Below are 14,195 nucleotides of genomic sequence, written 5' to 3'. Positions count from 1 at the left end.
TCTGCATGCGGGGGCAAGCAGTGAGATGAGGGGCAGTGTGTGTTCCTTGCCTGGTCTAGTCCACCTGGGGGCTGCACAACAGCACCAGTTCAGAGCACTCAGCCCAATGATACTCACACTGGAACCCTTCGCTCCTTCTCACAAGGTTCCTGGAGAGGCTTGCCTTAGTCCAGCCTCTGTGGTGGGACACCTTCCCATGACAAGCCACCACTAAGGAGTCTGGCATCATGGAAACACACAGCTAGTGTGCCAATACGAGGCCATGTACTCCTCCCTCACCTCGGTGATGGAGCTAATAGCTTTGTTCATGGAGTGTGTCACCAGCCACCTCCCCGCCCCCACCATGACTTCCCTTTCTAGTCCACCAGAGGCACTGCCAGGGCCCCAGAACATGTGGTGGTGGGACCTCTCGGACAGCTGAAGCCTCCCAACTAACTAGAGAGAGGAGTCAGTTCCAGCCCCATCCCTGAGCACCCCTTCTTCCTCGTGCCTCTCCCATTCCAGTTCCTCCCTGATGTGTATCTGACCAATAAACAGTCCAGTTGTTTCAGAAACAGCAGTCGTCACACATACCCAGGAAGAACTACAGTCGCTGATGAGCCGTTTTTCCATGGCCTGCAAAGACTTTGGGCTGACTATCAGTTTGAAAAAAACAAACGTCCTAAGCCAGGACACTGTCACTCCACCAGCCATCACAGTAGACGACTACCAGCTTGACGTCGTCCACCAGTTCACGTACTTGGGCTCCACCATCACCGATAATCTCTCCCTTGACGCTGAGCTCGACAAGAGGATCGGGAAGGCAGCCTCTACTTTAGCCCGCCTGACAACCCGAGTGTGGACCAACCCCAGGCTGACAACCGCAACAAAGATGGCAGTGTACAACGCCTGCGTCATCAGCACCCTGCTGTACGGGAGCGAGACATGGACCACATACGCGAGACAAGAGCGGAGACTGAACGCCTTCCATCTACGAGGTCTGCGCCGCATCCTGGGCATTACCTGGCAAGACAAAGTCTCCAACCTCGAAGTTCTGACTCAAGCCGGCCTCCCCAGCATGTACACCATGCTCCGACAACGTCGCCTGCGTTGGCTTGGCCATGTACGCCGCATGGAGGACGGGAGGATCCCAAAGGACATCCTCTACGGGGAACTGGCATCTGGGAAGAGAACCACAGGGCACCCGAACCTGCGATTTAAAGATGTCGTGAAGAGGGACATGAAAGCCATCGACATAAACACGCAGTCCTGGGAAGACCTCGCAGCAGACCGCCCGAAGTGGAGGGGCACCCTGACCACACAGCTCAAGTCAGGCGAAACGAACATGATGCGTGCATCAGAAGAAAAGCGAGCCCGCAGGAAGTTACGCAACAACAACAGCCAGGGAACCACCTACAGCTGCGACTTCTGCGGCAAAGAATGCCTGTCCCGGATTGGCCTTTTCAGCCACCCACGACGCTGTCCCCGACGCTATCCCAGACAATCCGACATGAACCAAGACGAGAACTAGGATACGTCATCCATGGTCAACTGACCGACGGAGGCCAACAGCTCTGTTTCAGAAAAGAAGGCTTTTTTATTTGCTTTGCATGGGAGGGGGAAGATGGGACGAGAAGGGAGGGGTTGGGGAGGAAAGGCACACAGAGGGAATGCAGGGGCCCCTTGTGGAGTGGCACAGGGGGAGAGTCTTACAGCTAGCCTTGAACAAAACTCTTCCTCAAGAAGAGGATGAGCACAGTCCCTTGATGTGCTCTCTGTATGGCACTGGTGTTGGGCTGCTCTTATGCCCAGGCCAGCCATTCAGTCTCTGGCCCCCAACCTGGAAGGAAAGTCTTCCCCTTGTTCTTGCAAACATTGTGGAGGACACAGCAGGCTGCCACCACAAAGGGGATGTTGCACTTGCTGAGGTCCAGACAGGTGAGGAGACTCCTGAACCTCCACTTTAAGTGGCTGAATGTGCACTCCAACACAATGTGGTGGCACCTGCTCACCCTGGTGTTGAAGACCATCTCGGTGGGTCCAGGATGCCCATGTAGGAGTAAGGGAGCCAGGGGAGTAAGGGATAGGCAATGTTACCCAGGATGCAGAAGGGCATATCCATTTCCCCGACTCTTATGGTGCAGTTGGGGAAACAAGTGCCAGCGTGCATCTTTTGGAACAGGCATGAATTCCAGAACACGCAGCCATTGTGTGCCTTCCCCGACTAGCAGATATCAGTGAAGCATCCCTTGTGATCCACAAGGGCCTGCAGCAGCACCATGGAGAAGTACCCCTTTATCTTTATGTAGTCCAAGGCACGGTGCTTGGGGCCCAGAATGGAGATGTGCATGCTGTCCATGGCTTCCCTGAAGTTGGGGAAGCCCAGGGTGGCAAAGCCATCCATGATGGTGTCCACGTTGCTCAGAGTGACGACGCTTCGTATCAGCATATGGTTGATGGCCTTTGCTACTTGTATGAGCATGGTCCTGACAGTGGAGTTCCCCATGCAGAGCTGTTTCCCGATGGAGTAGTGGCTGTTTGGTGTGGTGAGCTTCCACAGGGTGCTTCTGCATGGGGATGGCAGGTTTCAATCACATATCCTGTCCCTTGGGGACAGGGGCAAGTCACTTAGAGCTCCAGGAAAGTGGCCTTTCACATGGGGAACATCTGGAGCCACTGCTGGTCATCCCATAGCTGCAGGACAATGCAGTCCCACCAGTCCAAACTGGTCTCCCTCCACCAGAAGCGGCATTCCACGGTGTCCAGAGGATTGTGGGGCATGCGCTGCAGCAGGAGTGCCAGGACCTGGGTGATGAGGGCCTGCGATCCGGGCTGGTCCTCGTCCTGTTGGAGCAACATGTGGGTAGTTTGGAAGTATTGTGCCATGAGCTGCAGCATGAGGCCCATGAGCCTGGCACTGCTTTGAAGCAGCTCTGGCCTCATGTTGTGAGTGCTATGGCATCCACAGGGGCAACCACTGTGTCCGTTTGGTGTCCCACAAGGGGGGAGGCAGTGGAGGCGTGGCGTGTGAGATGCAGCCATAGAGAAGCCCCTGAAAGCACATGTTGCAGCTTTCCTGACCAAGCAGCCACAGGAAGTGTGTGCCCTCCCCAGAGTGCTTCCAAGGGCTCTAAGTCTGAGGCAGGCTTCAGTCAGTGTGGACATGCCCTTTTGAAATTATTCTGAGTAATTTGATGCTTCCTTGTTTGGGGGAAACACTACTTTGATTTTGTTGTTTTGAGAATTATTACTTTTTTGAAATAATTTCTTAGTGTAGACATGCCCTTGGTGTTACAGCATCAACTGTAGGAGCAGTGCACTGTAGGTAGCTAGTATGCTGAGTTGCAGTGCATCATGGATGGTGGGCTTAGTATCCCGTGATGCATGGTTTTTCATTCTAGCATTCTATGGACTTCTGACTGCATTCCATGGTGTTTTTCAACAGCCCCCTTTTACTGTGTGCCTGTCACCTCCGAAAAGATGGATCCCACACTTCTTTCTCCTGTTGTGGTAACTGTCATTGACACTTTGTGGATAGTCACATAGTATATCATGCGTAGAGCTTGGAAAACCGCAGATACCTGCTTTATATCTGCAGATAGCTGCAAAAATGAGGATGTGGATGCAGATACAAATTTTGTATCTGGAATCCTTCAAATTTGTGGATATATGCTTTGTATCCACTTCCATGGATGTCATTGTGGATATCTGTCATTCATTTTTGTGGATTCAGATACCGGGCTCTAATCATGAACTTGCTATCCTAACAGGAATCAGGATTCCCTGACCTATTGTGTGCCATGGGAAGAAACAACACCCGATTATTTTTGGTATTCATGCAGCAGCTGAGTGAGGTGAACCATTGATTTTGGGATCAGGAAACAAGTTTTGAGTGGTGGAACTGTATTATCATGTAGGTTTGGTATGATGAGTAGTGTCTATAGAACTTTTGGATGCAGAAAGCCAGCTTCCTGGAGCTGTGTGCAGCATTCACACCAGTCCTGAGGCATAAGGTCACCAAAATGAGAGCAGCCCTCTTGGTGGAGAAGCTCATGGCTATTGTGTGGAAGCTGGTGACTCCAGACAGCTACTGGTCAGTTGTGACTTAGTTTGGAGTCCAGAAGTTGACATTTGGGGAATCTTTAATGCAAGTGTATCCTGTTCTGAAAGACTGTATTCTTGGCACTACATGTGAAATGGGGGTGGCTTTGCAGAAATGTGGGGTAGTCTGAGAAGGCACATGAAGGAACACTGGCCTGTACAGAAAGCTGAAAGCAGGGACCTTCTTTACTGATCAAAGGATTGTTACCCATCCTTGAGCCAGCCAAGGATTAAACTCGGACAAAGGGTGAACTTGAGCAGCACTAAAGCTTGTTTATTGGTACAGATTCTTAATGGTACGGCAGTACTCTCACACACACCACATTCATGCTGGCAGTTGAAGGTAGGCTGCAAGTGCGGTGTAGATTACTTTTGATTTCACAGCCGGCTCAGGCTGGCTGGGTGACAGCGTTCCAGAGATCGGCCATGAGGTGACAAGAGTCCCCAAAGTCCCTTCAGATCTGTGGGAGGGATCTACTGCCTCTGGTCCGGTACCAAATTCAGCATGCTATTATATTTGGTCCGAGAGAACCCCACCTGGCCATATGTTATAACCTTTCAGCATTTTGCAGAATTCTTCCTTACAGTCATGAAAAGTATTACATGCTGTTCTGCCCTATAGAATCCTAGAATTGGAAGGGACCTGGAGAGGTCATTGAGTCGAGCCTTCTGCCCTCACAGCAGGACCAAGATCACTGTCTAGATCATCCCTGACAGATGTCTGTCTAACCCAGTGGTCCCCAACACGGTGCCCGCGGGGCCATTTGTGTGCGCCCGCCTGGCCATTTGTGTGCCGGAGCCGGCCCGGGGCGCATAGTAAGCGCCGCCCCGGGAGCGCCGCCAATTGGCCGCTCGTGCCCCGGGCACCGGCCCCGGGCACGCGGCGCTTGGGGGGAGAGGGGCACCGGCCCCGAGCGCACGGAGCTTGGGGGGAGCGCCGGCTCGGGCGCGCGGCACTTGGGGGGAGGAGGGCCCCGGGCGCGTGGCGCTTGGGGGGGCGCCGGCCCCGGGCGCGCGGCGCTTAGTAGGAGCGCCGGCCCGGGCGCGCGGCACTTGGGGGGAGGGGGGCGCTGGCCCCGGGCGCCCGGCGCTTAGGAGGAGCGCTGGCCCGGGCGTGCGGCACTTGGGGGAGGAGGGGGCGCCGGCCCCAGGCGTGCGACATTTGGAGGGGGCGCTGGCCCCCGGCGCTTGCGGGGGGGGCCGGCCCCGGGAGCGCGGCACTTGCGGAGGGAGGGGCCACCCCTGAGCACGCGGCTATGGGGGGGTCCGTTCGCCCCCAGGCGTGTATGTGTCCCCGCCCCCTGGCGCCCGGCAGCCTCTAAAGGTTGGGGACCGCTGGTCTAACCTGTTCTTGAATATCTCCAGTGATGGAGATTCCACAACCTCCCTGCACAATTTATTCTGGTGTTTAACCATCCTGACAGGACATTTTTCCTAATGTCCAACCTAAACCTTCCTTGTGGCAATTTAAGCCCATTGATTCTTGTCCTATCATCAGCAGCCCAGGTGTACAATTTTTCTCTCTCCTTGTAACACCTTTTTTGATATTTGAAAACTGCTATCATGTCCCCTCTCCGTCTTCCCTTTTCTAAACTAAAGCTAGGGATGTGAAGGACTAGTCACTCCCTCCCCCCCCCCCCTGATGCCTCTATCAGGTAGAGACAGCAAGGAAGAGAGAAAAGGGGGGGGTACTTCAAAGTGACAGTGCTGCACATAGCCTGGGGGCAGCTGTTCCATGTGGTGCTGCCACTTTGAATACCATGGGGAGCCCGGTTTCAGGCTCCTCATGGCATTTCAAAGCAGCAGTGCCACATGGAGCCCTGGATCAGCTGGGGACTCCCTAGCTGACCCCGGGCTCCATGTGGCACTGCCACTTTGAAATGCCGCAGGGAGCCCGGAGTCAGCTGTAGACTCTCCATGGCATTTCTATGTGGTAGCACCGCACGGAGCCCGGGGCCAGTGGGGGATTCTCCAGCTGATCTCAGGCTTCGGTGCTTTTGCCTTTGATGTGTAGCAACAGCCTTAGCGCTGTTGCTACACTCAAAGGCAGAGGTGCCATATCGACTAATCGAATAGTCGATGCAAAAATGCACCGACTATTCAATTAGTCAATTACCCGATACTTAACATCCTTAAAACAAGCCGAATGTTTTCAGCCTTCCCTCATAGGTCATGTTTTCTAGACCTTTAATCATTTATGTTGCTCTTTTCTGGTCCTTCTCCAATTTCTCCACATCTTTCTTAAAATGTGATACCCAGAACTGGACACAATACTCCAATTGGGGCCTAATGAACGCAGAGTAGAGCGGAAGAATGACTTCTTGTGTCTTGTCCACAACACTCTTGATTGGTAGTTCTCACTCACACTTCCTCATGCAATCCATACATATTCATAAGCATGAATACAACTGATTCTATTAAGGCAATGTGATTTTTCCAAGCGAGCTGTTAACATTGAGGCTTTTGACTACATAGCATAACAAAGATCTACCTAAACCACATTTTTTCAACACATCAGGAAACTTGTTCAAATTGTAGCTGAGGGAGAGAACCAGAAGGGGGTTGTGTCCAACTGGTTACATTCCAATGAGGGGGCCGTGTCTGGGTGGTTACAGATCACAGAGGATTACAGTGGGGAATGTTAAAATGCTCATAATGATTCCGGGAGACTCAGCATACCCCTTACTCCCATGGCTCATGCACCCCTAACCCCTTGTTCTTGGCCCACTTCTGACCCCCCACCCCAACCACTTACCATAGCCAGGAGTCCCTGCCTGCATTTTGAACTCATTTCAAGTCCTACCTAGACTCCACATCTGCAGCTGGAGGTCTTGCTCCCTTTTGCAGCCCAACCCCCTGTTCCCAACCTGGTGAAATAAATAAATGGTGGGGTGGGGGGGAGGGCAGGGCAAGTGTGGCTTTCTGCAATTAGAAAGATGCTTAATCCTTTCTGGACATGTATCACACTTGCCTACAGAGCAGTAAAGTTTGAACTGCTGCTGAGAGTGGTCAGGATAGGCATTGTGGGGACACCACCAGGAGGCTATTTACAGTGACAAAACCAAGCATGGTGTCTACTTTAAATCTTTGCCATAAATAGCCCTATGTCGATCATTGAGGTGATTTCATTGTGTCACCAAAACCAGGAGAGTTTTGTTGCCAAAAATTGCATTGCCGAGTGAGCACTTTCAGAGTTTTGTCAACCAAAGGCAGCTTTTCTCAACAAAACCATGAAGTGTAGACAAGACCTTAGAGATTATTTTGGTGGATTTATTGTGCTAACATCTGGGTGTTCTTGTTTTTGCCCTCATTTCTTTAATTCGTCATTCTGTTCATCTTCTAAGTTTAAAATATTTAAATATATAAAATTGTTTTAAGAGACAGATGCAAATGTGTAGCAACAAAACTATAATGTGCATGCAAAAGTATATTCCAGTAATAAGTTGAACTGATAAGTCATAGTTCTTGTCTATGCTTCTGAGAGTTCTACACTATATGTATACCAGCAACCCCCCCTAGTGGAGCTATACCTTATTCTTGGCAAAAAGTTCTCTGGCTGGCATAGTTTTCCATTCTTTGAACAAAATAAGCTATAACAACCTCAGAGTTCTTTTTCACGGCTATAACTACATCTACACTCAGGCTTTGTGCCAATATATAAATGTCATAAAGAAATACAACCCCTACCTGACATTATACTGTCACAGGTTTCTAGTGTAGACCTAGCTATGCATAACTTCATGAAATATCTGTGTAATGTTTCCTATCTACTTTTGACAGAATTCTAGATCAAAATGCATATTTGTTCCCTCCCTCAACTGGTAAGTCTGCTTGTGAAAAGACTTCTAAGCGTATATCTACATTGCATGGCTATTTTTGGGATACCAGAGGTATCCCAAAATAGCTACCCCGCATCTACACAAGCCATACATTAATTTGAAACATTTTTTGAAATAACAGGTGCGCTATTTCGCCATCCTGGTAAACCTCATTGCAGGAGGGATAAGGGATGGCTTGAAATAGTGCATTATTTTGAAATCTGGCGCTGTGCAGATGTGCCAAATTTCAAAATAAGCTATTTTGAAATAAGATATGCAATTTCCATAGTGCAAATTGTGTATCTTATTTTGAGTTTAGGATGCTGTGTAGCTGCACCCTAAGTGGCAAATGAATGGCAGATGTCTCATTTCTGTTTGGTGCCTCAGCTGAGCCCAGAGCCACCCTGATACTCAGGAGGATGGCATAGGTGCTAAGAGCAGGAGTGCTGGGGTAGAGCTGAAGTGGTTTCCATCATGTATAGGGTTTGCCGTTTTGTTTAATGGCTTTTGGCAGCACTGTACTATAAAACTGTCCCAGCACCTATGGGGGCTTATGAAGAGAAGAAAAGGGATGGAGAGGCGAGAGGAGGAGAGAGCAGGACAAACTGGGAGGGGGGGGGGGAAAGGTAAGTGAGAGAGAAGGAAAAAAATCAGAGGGGTGTGAATCGCAGAAATAATGAGTGAAACGGACGCTACCGTTAAAAAAGAGGAACGGAACCTAAAGCTGACTATAAGAAAAGGGAGAGTGGAGAGGGGAAAGGAAGAATCTTAGTAAGGACAGGAAAGAGTGCAGCCCTCATCCTGATTATTGGCTTCCCTTTTACACCCGTGTGAGGGCTTGTTTCCAGCTGGAGTAGCCCAGGACTAACTGCACCTGTGCGGCCCCTCCTATTGTGGAATAAGAGTGGCCGCAGCTGGAATGACTTCAGCGCTATCGCACTTGAAATTCACGCGCTGCCTTTCATCCCACTCCCCTACCCCGCCGAGCTCGGTGGGGTTCCTCCCTCCACGCAGGGACTGCAGGAGGCGGGCGGGAAGGGGACAAGCTGGAGGCGGCGGCGGCGGCGGCCGAGCCATGGCAGGCACTGGCAGGGCAGAGGCACGGAGGACGGGGCGGTAGGTGCGGTGGGGCGGGAGAGGCGCGAGGGGGGGGGGGGCAGCCCCAGGACTCTGCAGCGTGGCCGGCGGCGTCTCCCTCCCTCGGCGTCCGCCAGGCGGGGCCGCGAGCTGGGCAGCCAGAGCGGAGCCCAGGCGGGTCCCTGCAGTGGGGGCGAGCCTGGGAGTCGGGCGCTGCCAGCCGCGCTGCGAGAGGACTAAGGGGGCCGGGCTAGGGCAGCCCCGCGGCCGCAATGGGCAGGTGCAGCCGGTGGCCGCTGTGCATGTCCCCGCAGGGGCAGCAGCAAGCTGAGCCCCCCTCCGGCGCCCCAGTGTGGCGAGAGGATGGGAGCTAAGTGGGCGCTGCAGCGTCTCCTCGCCAGGAGGCGGCTGCGGGGCTCCGGCTGGCGCGTGTAGGTGAAGGGGCGCTGCCTTTCCCCTCCCTTTCTCTCGAGCCGGGGAAAGTTGGGACCAGGAGGGAGGGGTTGGGAGGGACTGCGGGGCGGATGGCGGAGTGAACTGCCAGGCGGAGAAGGGCAGGGCTGGCTCTGAAATCCCAGGCACCGAGGCAGAGTTGGCTGGGGCTGGAGAGGGGCTCGCCACAGGTAGGTTGTGCGGGGATAGGGGGAGGCGTCTCCGACCCCACGGACTGCCTGCCAGGGGAAAGTTTTGAGCCGCCCCCCAGGAGGGGAGGGCGAACACTGAACAGTTTGTCTTGCAACTGTTTATCTCCTGCTCCATCTCTTCTCCGTCGCCCAGACACAGAGGTGGATTTCTGCGTTAAAGAGATTTGGACCTTAGTTTGCCTTCCCTAGCGCGGCTACAACTGGCAGTCAGTGTGTGTGTGTGTGTGTGTGTGATTGTGATGGGTCATCAACTCTCTCATTTTTTTTAAAAAAAATCTGGCTGGCTGATAAGAAACTGTTCACGGAAGTAGAGAGAGCAGGCAGCAAAGTGAAATGTGTGGCATGTCGTCTGAGGTCCGTTTCTTCATCCAATACTACACAGGAACTAGGCCGAGAAGTGCATTTATTCTAGGGTTGTAGATATTCTGGAAATAAGGTGATACGGTGGGGGTTTTTAAGGGCTTTGTGCAAAGGTAGCTCAAATGTCAATTTTTACAAAAAAACTGGAAACTATTTGAAAGGCTTGTAAATATGTACCAAATATCCCATTTTTTGTCTGCCCCACAAAATGGTATTGTGTATATCTTTTAATCAGTAGCCAGGGTAGTTATATTGGGAGGACTTCTGGTAAAATCGTGGTAAAATCCTGATACATTATAAATCTCTGCTATAGAGTCCTAAACTATTTTGCTTTGCTTTTGTAAACCAGAGGAAGAAACAGACAGCATATGCTTACTGTAGGAAATTACAAAGAGATCAAGTTTGGCTCTCCTGGTTTTAACAATACTTGTCTGTATTTGTCCTTAAAGAAACCATGCTGGCTAGCAGTTATTTTAAAACAGCTCTTATCAAAATGAATAAAAGATTAATGAAAATCATGCATGAAGTCAGGTAATGGAAGTGAATGCTTGATAGGAGTTCTGGAGTCTGCTCTAGCTTATTTAGAAAGCTTCCTTTAATTCTAGCTATATCCACTTTACAGCTGTAATATTTTTAAAACATTCTGATTAAAAATATTTGATTTTATGCCAGCTTTTATTAATTATACTTCACTAAGTTTGTACAGCATTTCTTAAAGGTGTAAGAAGATGCAGCCTATAAAAACATACAGGCAAAGTGTGGGGAGTAGAAGCAGCACAAAACCTTTACTTATTAATTAACAAAGTTGTATGTTGCGTTAGTACAAATGCAAGGTGAAAAACAAGCGAGCTGAAATGTTCCTAATTGTTCTCTTCCTAGGGATTGTGGATTTACATAGCCATTCCTTTTGATGTGAATGCAGCATCTCTTGTCCCTCTGGGATGCCTTAGGTGATGCCCAGCTCTACTGCAATGGCAATTGGAGCTCTCTCTAGTTCTCTTCTTGTAACCTGCTGTCTCATGGTTGCTCTCTGTAGCTCCACCATACCTGTGCAAAAATTGGCCAAGGCTCCAGATAAACAGGAGATAAAAACAAGCCAGGAAAAAAGGGATCATACATCAACCAGGGACAGTCAGACAGGCCCAGGGAAAATAAATGAAATTGGAAGGAATGGGCAGGAAGAGGGCACCAGGGATTGGAAAAACAAAGGAAACAGAAATTATTCAAACAAAGAATCGTGGACTAAGCAAAAACAAGTTTGGAATAGTCAGGGAACAACCAGTAAATCAGGGAACATTCAAGCACAGGAGCAAAGGGATGGTGTTCCAGAAGAACCTCAGGCAGCTGAAGAATCATCCCTCCCAGAAGTTGTTGCTAGTGCAACGCCTGAGCCCCCAGAGGAGTACGCTTATCCAGACTACCGTGGGAAAGGCTGTGTGGATGAGAGTGGCTTCGTTTACGCTATTGGGGAGAAGTTTACACCAGGTCCCTCAGCCTGCCCCTGCCTTTGTACTGAAGAGGGACCTCTGTGCATTCAACCAGAGTGCCCAAAACTCCATCCGCGGTGTATTCATGTAGATACCAGTCAATGCTGCCCACAGTGCAAAGAGAGGAAGAACTACTGTGAGTTCAGAGGAAAGACCTACCAAACACTAGAAGAATTCATGGTAAGGGTTTTTAAAAACTCGTTTTTGAGACTTGGTATGTCATTTTAAAGTGACTTTATGTTCTTGAAACTGTTTCTTAGAGAGGGATTTTTCTTTTTTATATTGCACCTACACCTACCTATATTTTCTCTTAAATATGACCTTTCTGGTTCAGTGAAACCGTAACACTTTGAAGTGAGGGAGATGATCTCTATTAATTCCTTTGATATTTATAGTAGTAAAACATCGCACAACGAAGCCATTCAGCATTAGTGTGTGCGCGCAATTCATTTCCACAGGATTTTCATTACATTTTCACCATTATATTTATAGTTCTCTTATTTTATAATATTAACCATAAAACTTTTTCTTTGTGAAACTTAATTGTCATTTGGGGCTGATTTTCATTATATAACAATTAGTGACAGCAATGCATACTTTAATCCATTTTTTAGAGTGTTCAAACTGGGATGTCATTACATAATTTTCTGTGGGCATGACTATGGACATTGGTGTATTAATCAGAATATATGGTTCAGATTCAGAGAGATTATGGCAATACTTAGTCAAATTTTCTGTCCAGTGGAATACTTCTATACTGAAGCATTTTTAAAATTTTGTTTTTATAGAAAACTTTAGTGTTCTTTATCATCGCAGTGCATCTTGTGTATTGAAACAGTGTTTGACTTAAGGCCTAATTGTACAGTTCCTTGTTCATTCTTTCCTTCCATGTAAACAGATTTTCATTATAGCTGAATTCTGTAAACAGGTACTGTTGTGCGTGCACATTTGGGAGTGTGCATCTGTTAGAAAAGGGCCTAATCAAAACTGAGATCTGAATGCTCCTGAATTTTTGGGAGTTGGGTATAACAAAGGGAGTTAGAAATTCAGCCCAGAATTTTGCAGTTTATGCCTGTTGTTACATAGTGTGTGTGTGTGTGTGTGTGTGTGTGTAGATGGAGAAAAAATATTGAATGAAGGTTATAAATACACGGCTTATCTCTTTTATGTCATCTGTGGTATTTTCAGTTTTAGGAACTTGTGAATGCATTTTATGTTCTTCACCTTCTAAAAAAGCTGAAGAATGGCTCTGTCCAGAGAATAAATGGGAGCACCTCCTCCCATTGTGGGGTGATTGTGCTCAGAATACTAGCACTCTTCAGGGCATATGCCACCAAACTGTGGGTCACTCCTCTTTTTCCTCTCCAGCGTCGTAAGTCTTTGTACAGCAGCTTATTCCTTTAAAACAGAAGAAATAACTTTAAATGTGTGTGATTGGTGTGCCCTTTTAGGACCCAAGTTTGAAATTCTTATTATTTCAGCAAAATACATTCAGAAGCAAAGTCAATTTAGCATGATAGCAGTTTTCAGGTATCTAGAAGGGTGTCATAAGGAGGAGGGAGAAAACTTGTTCATCTTGGCCTCTGGGGATAGAACAAGAAGCAATGGGCTTAAACTGCAGCAAGGGAGGTTTAGGTTGGACATTAGGAAAAAGTTCCTAACTGTCAGGGTATAAACATTGGAATAAATTGCCCAGGGAGGATGTGAAATCTCCATCTGTGGAGATATTTAAGAGTAGGTTAGATAAATGTCTCTCAGGGATGGTCTAGACAGTACTCGGTCCTGCCATGAGGGCAGGGGACTGGACTCGACCTCTCGAGGTCCCTTCCAGTCCTAGTATTCTGTGCTTTCCTGCATATGTTGTTTCCAGGTCTCAACAGATTAATGTTGGAATTTTTAAATGTGTGCTTGGTCCACATTTTTCCAGCCCCTCTTCATTTAATGTTAGAATCTTATTCTGTGGCCAGTAGCGCATCCTTAAAATGTGGTTAGGTTTATTAAGTTCAGTGTGTGTTGGAAGAATAAAAGCCACAGGCTCACTGGTGACGGACAATAATCGTGTCTGATACCTTTAGACGTACAATATTGGGAAGTGCCCTTAGATAAAACATAATTCTGAAAAAGATCTGGGTTTCAGCTTTGTTTTACCCCATTCTGATTCTGGCACTTCTAAATGAAACTTTCCCATAATATAGTTCCTCTTTCCAATTATTCATGCTCTGCTAGCCAGGTATGAACAGTATGAATAGGAATGAGTGTGTTCAGTGTGAAATAAGGAAAATAACTACAACTATATAGTAGTTTAATTGCAGCCTGTATGATTTATCATACTGACACCACATAGCTAGGCCTTAACTCTGTGTAGAATACGGGAGGTGCAAAACAGTGGGCCTGGTTATTTTCATATACCATTACAATGAAGATGGTAGGGAAGTAACTTAAATGTGCAATAGGATCAACACTAAATCCATGCATAACTGAAGACAGAAATATCTGTTTCTAGTATTGGAAGCCATTTTTATAACTGTAGTCACAAGTGTCCTATGGATGTTAAGTACAGTACTCTGTTTACTATTTGATTTAGGTCAGAGGGAATACTTGTAAACAGATAATTCTGTTTTCTTTATGGTGGAATACATCTATTCCATTAATGGCAATGAGTTTGATTCTGATAAGTGGGAAAAATTGACTGCTTAAATGATTGCATGACATTTTATGCATATTCATGT

General features: G+C 48.3%; 1 protein-coding gene across 5 annotated transcripts in view; it reads left to right on the top strand.

Annotated features, from left to right (window-relative positions):
• VWC2 (von Willebrand factor C domain containing 2) overlaps positions 1-14,195 on the top strand; it is a 175,613-nt gene that overhangs the window by 60,028 nt on the left and 101,390 nt on the right. The window contains exons 1-2 of one of the 5 annotated variants that reach the window (XR_012901848.1): positions 8,860-9,014; positions 10,859-11,646. Coding sequence is in view for 4 of the 5 variants with exons in the window: in XM_075921688.1 (XP_075777803.1) it covers positions 10,933-11,646 (714 nt within the window). In the remaining variant the exon portion in view is untranslated. Of the gene's footprint in view, positions 1-8,859; positions 9,015-9,150; positions 9,407-9,465; positions 9,599-10,858; positions 11,647-14,195 lie in introns of those variants that run through there. The other 4 variants (XM_075921687.1, XM_025178088.2, XM_006136350.4 and 1 more) reach the window with 4 other exon arrangements.

Source organism: Pelodiscus sinensis, chromosome 2 (assembly GCF_049634645.1).
Source record: "Pelodiscus sinensis isolate JC-2024 chromosome 2, ASM4963464v1, whole genome shotgun sequence".
Taxonomy (NCBI): Eukaryota; Metazoa; Chordata; order Testudines; family Trionychidae; genus Pelodiscus; species Pelodiscus sinensis.
The sequence above is the reverse complement of the archived record's forward strand: the minus strand, read 5'-3'. Positions and strand labels throughout refer to the sequence as shown.